The 9,744-nt window shown below is 37.3% G+C and overlaps 1 protein-coding gene across 1 annotated transcript in view; it reads right to left on the reverse strand.

Moving 5' to 3' along the window:
- The window catches only part of LOC106873677 (potassium channel subfamily K member 1), a 200,876-nt gene extending 191,723 nt beyond the window's left edge, over window positions 1-9,153 (reverse strand). The window contains exon 1 of the mRNA XM_014921143.2: window positions 8,771-9,153. Coding sequence (XP_014776629.1) covers window positions 8,771-8,948 — 178 coding nt within the window. The 5' untranslated portion in view covers window positions 8,949-9,153. The remainder of the gene's footprint in view (window positions 1-8,770) is intronic.
- Window positions 9,154-9,744: the final 591 nt, after the last annotated feature.

A 9,744-nucleotide genomic window follows, 5' to 3' on the forward strand; every position in this document is an offset into this window, starting at 1 on the left:
ATAAATTTAGTCCTGTATTCCCAATATTAAGGTCAAACTCTTTTATTATCACATGTGGTTTATATATATATAGGTTGTTTTCATCCCAGATAGAGATGAGAACTAACATCCCATGTAGCAGGATTGATAATTGATGCGATTTCTCATCTGCATGAAACCTATGGTAGCCTTGTTAACCTCAAAATAAAGAATATTTATCCACCAGTGCTGAGCACTCATTTTCAGTTTGATATTAGCATGTGTGTGTGTGTATATATATATATATATATATATATATATGTGTGTGTGTGTGTGTGTGTGTGTGTGTATATACATATATATATATATATATTCCCTTCATAGACACATGTAAAATCTGTCCTCTGTCAAAACTCCCCCACTCTTCCTCACATCCTCACCTATTGCAGGTCCCTACACCCTCCATTACATGCCTTTCTCTGCCCTCCCATATCTACCATTGCCCCCTTCCTGACCACTAATTTTTCTCACCATCGCTTTCTGCAGTCATGTCTTCCCCATCTCTAAACATCTCTCCTCACACTTTTATAGAACACCCCCTCTATCCCCTCTGTATTTATACACCCACCCACTGTTTCCATATCTCCAACACTATCTCTTTCTCTCTCTTTCTCTTTCACTCTTTCTCTCTCTCTCTCTTTTTCTTTCACTCTTTCTCTCTCTCTCTCTCCCTCGCTCTGATTGTCTCTTTCTGTCTATCATACTCTAATCTCTTACCTGGTACACAGCCACTTTCCTTGGTTCCATTCCCTGTTTTAGCTGAAAGGTCTCTGTCTTGCAGGCTATTTGGCAACTCCACTGGTGCTCGTGCCACATAAAAAGCACCTGCGATGGTGACACATGAAAAGCATCCAGTACACTCTATTAAGTGGTTGGTATTAGGAAGGACATCCAGCCACAGAAACCAAGCTAAAACAGACAATTGGTGCCTGGTACAGCTCTCTGGCTCTCCAGCTCCTGTCAAACCATTCAACGCATGCCAGTATGGATGTTGAATGATAATGATGATGATGATGAAGATGGTGATTACATTTATTATAACAGTAATGAAAAAAAAAGAAAACATCAGTATTAATTAAAATTTCTCCCAAAAGTCAAGGGGAAAACTCTTTTTATTTCAATTAGCCAAAAAATATATCTGGAGGTTTGTAGGACATAAGGCTGAGTTTGAGTTTGATCCTTGCTGGATATGGTTTTGGTTACATTAGGCCTTCCAGTAAAACATTGAGAGCCTCCACTCTCTAATATATTACCATTAAAGTGGAAGTTCTCTCCCTTTCCTCTTTTCAGAGTAATTTTCTTTAACACTAATGACTTTTCTTCTTATTATGATTATAACTCCAATCAGTTAAAAAAAATCTTTTCACTTCACCATATTAAGTATGTTAACATGCATGTAATTATATGCTCTATATACTGAAGGAACGCTTCAGAAAAATTTCCAGTGTCATTATTTTTAATTGCCTCATCAGTGAATGATTGACACATCAAAAACTATATTTTATAGTCATTCGGAAGTCTTGGTGGCAGCCTTGATGAGAAGCTCTAATAAAACTGAAATATATAATAGTCTATGTATCATAGTACAGATATGTCATGGAAAGCTAAATTAACTGCATTAAGTGCATTTCTGCCTTTTGGGGCTTCATCAGTAGCAAATACCCACAAACAGTTGCCAGTGAGTGTGCATACAACTGACAAGGCCCCACCAAATGCAGAAATGCACATCTAGCATTCCCAACACCACTGCTGGATAATTTTTATCTGCAACTGATATATTTATAAGTTATTCAACCATAGCTAATTTGATTGTCTGTGACATATTTGCATTATGATACACAGACTGCCATTTATTCTAACACAGCTTCTGTTGCACGTACTGATATATTATGATCATCATAACTATCAAACCGCCTACATATCTCCATTTAATCTTTGCTCAACTGAAAGTTTGGGAGTTCTCTCCCTTGATCCCATTTGAAAGTAATTTTCATTAAAACTAATGACTAATATTCTAATTATGGTTATGATCTCATTTGTTTAAAAATTATTTTGGGCTCACTACATTAAGAACTGTAGCATACATATAACTATATATTCTTTATACAGAAGGCAACCATGGGAAATTTTCCCCTATCAATATACATGTTTGTGTATGTATGAATGTATGTATGTACTTCTAATCTATATACAATGCATAGAGAAACTAAAGACACGTTCACAGACACACATGCATACATGCAAACTCACGTTCACACTGTTACTATGTTCGTTTATATGTGTTAATATAAATTCCTGTTTTAATTCCCGAAGCTGACTTAACGTGTGAACAGTGTTGTATGGTGCGTATGTCGTATTGCAGCTGTATGTACGTGTTTGTCTATATGACCATATGCAAGGTATCGATAAAGAAAGCTTGCTAACCACAACAACAGCACCTGCAACGCCCACAATATCTTCACCACCGTCATCCTCATCAACATCTGAAGCGGCAAACGAGTGACGCTATGTGATGTCTCGACCTGCTAGACACAGAGGCCAACTCTTTCTCAAATCACATCCATCCCTCTCAAAAAAGGAAGGACATACATTAGATAATGTAATCTTTAATACATCTTTAAAAAAACATACAGGATGGTCACAGCTGGAATGCCTTTTAGACCAGTACTGATCTGGAGTTAACTACTACTACTACTACTACTACTACTACTACATATAGACAACAACAATGCTGATGAAAACCATACCTATACTATTAATAATAATTCATTTAGCAGTAACAACAACAGTAATACTATCACAGTAACTACACTGATCAATGCCAGTACAACTTCATCACCACCACAGCCATCACAGGGAGGGGGAGGGATCTATGCGGTCGCACGATCTGCTACAAATAACAGCTTAATCTCCCTCAAAAAATCAAACGCTAAGGACACATTAAATGATGCGGTCCTAAGTGCGCCATGCCTTGGGGTGGGGGAAAAAAACCGGAACGAACGCAACTAGAATACCTTTGGTCAGGGTCTGTTTGATCAGAGCTGACCTGAGGCTGAATACAACATAAGCTCGTCGATATGACTATTATCACGCAAAAGCGACCACCACCAGCATAGCTACACACCACCACAACCGTAACTACAGCATCACCACAACCACAACCCAACCGTTTCAATTACACCGCTATAGTCACAACGACAGAACTATACCACCACTACCACCACAATTAATTACACTACTTCAATCACAACGGCAGAACTCTCACCGCTACTACTACTACTACTACTACTACTACAGTCACCACAATGAAACCACTTCAATCACAATCAGACTATCATCTACACCACCACAACCACCACAACCACCACCACCACAAGGTCAACAAGACCATTACATTCTGACAGAGACGGGGATGACGGAAGAGACGATACGACAGAAGCTAGGGGGAAATCGAACACCTGGATGTCCTGTTCAAGGTGTATGTTGTGTGTGGGAATAAAGATGAGGGGAAATTAGGATGGCGATGGTGAGGGAAAACTGTTGACTACAAACAAGGGGCATATATAGAGAGGTATATATACTGCGTCAGAAGGGGAAGAGAGAGGAAAGAACAAGGTAATTAAGAATGACAGGATCTAGAAATCTGAACGAAAAACTGGCTGGGAATTGACAGGAAAAGCGAGAGATGACGAGAGGAAACGATAGAATACAGTTAGGATGACAGATAGAGGCAATAAGAGAGATAGGGATATGTCAGAGAGAAAGAGGAGAAGGAATAGAAAGAAAAAAGAAAGCACAAAGTGAGAGAGAAAGAGAGAAAGAAAGAAGGAGGGGAAAGGAGTATTAACATGAGAAGATAAAAAGAACGAGAAGATACAAAAGGAAAATGAGATAGAAAGACAGATGGAGTAAAAGTGAGAAATGAGGAACAAAAATGTGAAAAGGTGGGTTCCAGCAGAAAAACAAAAAGTAAGAAGGAAGAGAGCGAAGGTGACTAACAAATAAAACTAAGGTAAACGATGGAGATGTATTAACACATTTATAGAGAGGGAGAGAGAGAGGGGGGATTGAGAATCTAATACAATTATATACATGATAAATAGACATTAATAGATGAGCATATAGATAGGTGCACAAATAGTAAGGCAAACAGATAGCCAATCGATCGATCGGCAGATAGATAGATAGATAGATAGTGACACATGAAGATGGACAGAAAAATAGAGATACGCAAGGGTAGCTAGAACGATGTATTGTGAATGACCTGACCTAGTTAATGAGGGATGTGTTGAAAAACGAAAGGCGATCAAAACAAAAACAAATTGAATAATCATCGCCAAAGGGTTATTAGTGTAAAAGAATTACGACATTCAAACTGAACGTGATATGACAATGTACGTTCGTCTTATTCTCACATCACACTATATTACACACACACACACACAGATAGATAGATAGATAGATAGATAGATAGATAGATAGATAGATAGATAGATAGATAGATAGATAGATAGATAGATAGATAGATAGATCCTAGTGGTTAATGGGTTCAGCTCATATAAGGTCGTGGGTTCGATTTATGGACCGACGCCTATTGAAACCTAGAGCGGAGTGTTTCATTTTATGCTGCTACACTCTACTCAGCTGGAAATGAGTAACAAACAGAATGTTGATTCAGCCTTTTCTCCCTCTAGCTATCACATCAACGATATTCTGCTGGGTGAAGGAAGGTGGGTGCGGGCAGTCCAAATGAAGGCTACGATGGAGGTGGATATGTATGTATGTAATAATAGTTTTGACTAAGCCCCACATTACTTAAAGTTTCATGAACGCGTAAGACACATTCACGAATCCTGTAAGTAACATGGAGCTGAGTCCTAACTGTTATTGAATACATATAACTCCAACCAAATGTGTTGAATGCTACTTTCTCCCAAGTATGCACTTACTCGTATGTTACACACACACACACACACACACACACACGCACACACACACACACACACAAGAGTGAGTGTATGTAAATGCAATTAAGACTGAGATTTTACACTGTCTCCACTTCGAGTTGCACGTTACCGCTCTTCAGTACGACTAATAAGTTTTGGTTTATATATTACAGGCTTTATATATTTGTTCAAATTGACAGTTATAAATACTGAAATTCTAAAATTCAGAATCTAACAAAATATTTAACGGTTGATAAGGTATTTATATGGGAAATTTGAAATAAAAATGATAGGAGAAAACTAAAAGCTAGAGGGGCATGAGAGAAAAGGCGGGAACAGAGAGATGCAAAAGAAGAGAGAAGAAAGAGTAAAGAAAAATATGAAGAAAAGATAGAAAAAAGAGAAGGAATAGGTAGAATGAACTATGAAGCCTATGTAGACAATTAGTTTCGACGTCGTTATGGAGAATGGGTATATTTATTAGGGAAGATTGTAAACACTGATAAGAAAGTGTAAGGTGTATGATTATGTAAATAGCTAACGAAAGAAAGAGGAAAATTCCTAAAGAAAAGAAAGAAAAAGAAAAATAATAATGCTGAGGTAGAGACGTATATCCTGGAAAACCAGCCGATCAGTGGTTAAATAAATAACATGGAAATAATGTACAGGGTTCAGTTGGCAATTGAGAGTTGATTTTCCAATTGTGAGACAACGCATTTCATCAGAGGAAGACGTTTTAATTGAGTAGTATCCAACTATAATAATACCATGAAAGAGAGTGGTTGCCACTCAGAAATACAATAAACATTACCGTGTAACACTTCTTAAAGTAGAAAACGAAAACACTGCTCGAGCGTAACATAATCTGGTTTAATCCTCCATACAGTCTAAGTGTGGTGTCCAATATTGCCAAAACTTTCTTGAGCCTTTCGAAGCAGTACATCTCAATTAGTCACAACTATCACAAAATCTTTTACCCGAATTCCAGCGAATTCGGGTAAGAGCCTTTCGTAATTTAACCAATACTAATGCAACATCAATTCATGCCCATTTGATGGCTAAAATGAAAATAACTTATGCTTAACAGAACGCATCTTTAAAAGCAAGTACGCACAGCATATATGTTTTTTAGACACCCAAGGGAAAGAAACATCAACCGCTTTTGGAAGCACATCTTGAGACTAGAAGATACCACAACTTTAAGGACTGTATTCCATGATAGGATTTTACAAACCACATTCTGGAAAGTTTGGATCGTGTTTGTATACATGCAAAAAAATCTCGCTTTTACACCCCACCTCAGCTTGTTGAAATTTTAGGAACGAATTAATTTTGACATGTCGTTACCAAAACAAATTTATTCTTTGATAGTATATCTACGAGCTAAATATACTGCAGTTTTATAGATGAAAAAATTTTTTAGTTCTATATTTAAGAGATGAGGAATTATGTACATTATTTACATTTGACGGATATTTGTCCTCATCTTGTTTGTTGTTAACACAACGTCTCGGCTGATATACCCTCCAACCATCATCAGGTGTCTTGGGGGAAATTTCGAACCTGAGTTCTCATTCTTAAGGTATTATTCAGGTTAGTAGGCCGCGCTCTTAACCACTACGCCATATGCCCACAGGCATATGGCGTAGTGGTTAAGACCGCGGGCTACTAACCACAAGATTTCGAGGTCGATTCCAAGCAGTGACCTGAATAATAATAATAATAATAATAATAATAATAATAATAATAATAACAACAACAACAACAACAACAATAACATCGAAAAATACGTTAGGAATGAGAACCCAGGTTCGAAATTTCCCCAATATACCTGATGAAGGCTGGAGGGTATATCAGCCGAAACGTTGCGTTAACAACAAGCAAGATGAGGGCAAATATCCGTCAAATGTAAATAATGGAAATTTTTTTATCTTTTCTTTTTGGTGGGTAGAGTTCCTTGTTAATAATCTATTCTCTGAATATCTTAAGTTCTCATTTCTAAACCACATTTTGCACCAAAAATTCTAGTAGCTATGTTTTTCAAAGTATTTTGCACGAGACTAAAAGCTGTTAGTAAATGAACTTCTCTTTTTCTCATAATTAGAAAAATAATTGAATGTTATAAATTCTTTGATTATGTGCAGAATTATATATGACACGCCACTCCAGCTCGGCATTTTTATTTTCCTTTCTCTTCTTTATCCTTTATCTCTCTTCCAGCCCTTATTTCTTTTTGAATAAGCATAAAATATTTTAAATGTTATATCTTAAATTTTACAATCTCACTGTCCTTGTTTTGAACATATAAAGAAAGTATGTATTGCTTGTAATTCATAATGAAGCTTTTAGTCATATCGAAAAGCGGTAGCGTGAAACTTGAAGTAAACCGGTGTAAAACCAGCCTTAATTGTTATTAACTCTGCATGGGTACTTTTTTTTTCTTCTTTGAGTGCCTGATGCGTGCGCGCCTGCACACAAACACACACACACACGCACATACAAACACACACACCTTCACTGTGTATATGTATGAGTGCGCGTGCGCGTGTAATACCGCATGAAATAAATACAAAAATATATACATATATATTACATCTAAACATGTATACATGACGAAATAGTATAGTAAATATTGATTCGAATGGAAAGATATTGAAAGAGATAAAAGAGATAAAACAGAGATAATACTGCAAAAGAGAGAAAAGGGTAGAGAGAGAAAGACGAACAGACACAGGGACAGACAGACAGGCAGATAGTAAGACATAGATATGTTTTGCCATAGTATGAGTCAGTTACAAATATTGAGAGAGATAGACTACTAGATATATAGGTAAAGAAAAAGAGAGGGGAGAGAGAGACAGAGAGAAGCATGTAGAAGAGAGACCTATAGAAAGAGAAAGTCTAATTAACAGATTTAAGTGAGAAAAAGAGACATTAGGTGATGTATACAAAAGCGAAGGGGGGAAGATAAACATACAGGCACAAGTAAATGATATAGGAAAGGGGACGAAACAGAGCCACATAATGGATTAGAGATAGATAGATAGATAAAAAGAGAAAAAGAAACCGAGAAGAGAGAGTTATAGAACAGAAAGACACACACACACATACACACACATATATATATATAAAGGAGAAGTGAGATTGAGATTTGAGGTGATAGTAGGGCTAATTCAGAGAGATATAATGTCATGGGCTAAAGGGGAGAATCTGAAATAGAGCTGCGATAGAGAGAGTGGGGTGGAAGGAAAAGAGAAAGAGAGGGCAAACAAGTAAGCTTACAAAGATTACATCCAAAACAAAAATATACACCTAATATCAAAGAAGGAAGAGGAACAGACAAAACACACGGGCAGATAGAAAAAGAGTGATATAGAAAACAAGGTACATCCATTATGAAATAAAGAGAGTAACTGAGAATGGAAAAGAAAGAAAATTTTAAAGAAAGAGAGGTCATTAGCGTCTTTTCATTCATTTTCGGTTTTTCCTTTTCAAAATCACGTTTGCATACACACACACACACTACTTCTCTATCATTAAATACAGTATTGCTGTTGTTATCACTATAGTCGTCATCGTTGTCGTCACCACCACCACCTCCACCACTATCACCAGCATCAACAATAATAATCACACACCCATACACAATCTCCCTCTTTTTCATGAGTGTTATGCTTCTAATCATGAATATTATAACATTAACATCACAGTCACAATCATTTAAAGCGTCATTATCATCAGTTTTGTTTTTTTAAATCATCTCTATCATCATAATTACAAATGATGTTTATATTTGTTCATTTTACCTGATAAGCATTTCCGAGCCTCCAAGGCGAACTTCTCCCGATACCGGCGAATCTCCTTCCCTAGGTCCCGTTCTGGTGGTCCCTCGATGGCCGAGAAAACTGACGCTCCGATGATAAGGTACAATACGTAGAAACATATGAGGACAATAAGCCGAATGTTACTCTTTGCCAAACCCATTGCGACCGATTCGATGTGTGTGCATCAGTGGTTCGTTCCACTCTCTCTTTCACGGCGCAACTGTGAACGTTAGCTATATAAAGCGCAGCAGACTTGAAGATTACGGATGGCCAAAAGCACTGCAGTTAGCCGTACCTCTACATATAGCTTATTATATGGGAAGCTATTATAAGCAGCCAAATCGTTACTTGCTGCCACTACTGCTGCTGCTGCTATTGTCGCCGTAATATCAACATCAGCAGCAATACCACAGCCGACTGTTGTTATTATGGCTGTCTATCATAATTCCATTCATTTCTAGGATGCATTATAGGAATATAAATCGACTCATTAATTAACTGGTATTTTATTTTATTTTATCGATCCCGGTGGGATAAAAGACAAAGTCTGCTCTTGCGGGATTTGAACTCCAGACGTAAAGAACCACAAGGTATTTTATCAACCAGTCTATTGATTCTGCCAATCTGCCGTCGTTATTTATTGATGTTAAGAATGAACGAAGTTTCACTTTACTTACGTCACTAAAATCACCTGAAATGCAGAGCTGAAAATATCTATGCTTAGCACTCGCGAAGCTGTAATCAGGGTGACCGGTTTCCAAGTCCAGTTGATGTCGTCTTAACTTACAGACGATATCGTTGGAAAAAGATTAATAAATAAACGTTGCTCCATCCTTTCCACTCACAAACAAATATTTTGCCGTTTTCAAAAGATTTATTAAGTTAAGACCGTGGAGGCGCAATGGCCCAGTGGTTAGAGCAGCGGACTCGTGGTCATAGGGTCGCGGTTTCGATTC

The sequence above is a fragment of the Octopus bimaculoides genome, chromosome 6 (genome assembly GCF_001194135.2).
Source record: "Octopus bimaculoides isolate UCB-OBI-ISO-001 chromosome 6, ASM119413v2, whole genome shotgun sequence".
NCBI classification, from domain to species: Eukaryota; Metazoa; Mollusca; class Cephalopoda; order Octopoda; family Octopodidae; genus Octopus; species Octopus bimaculoides.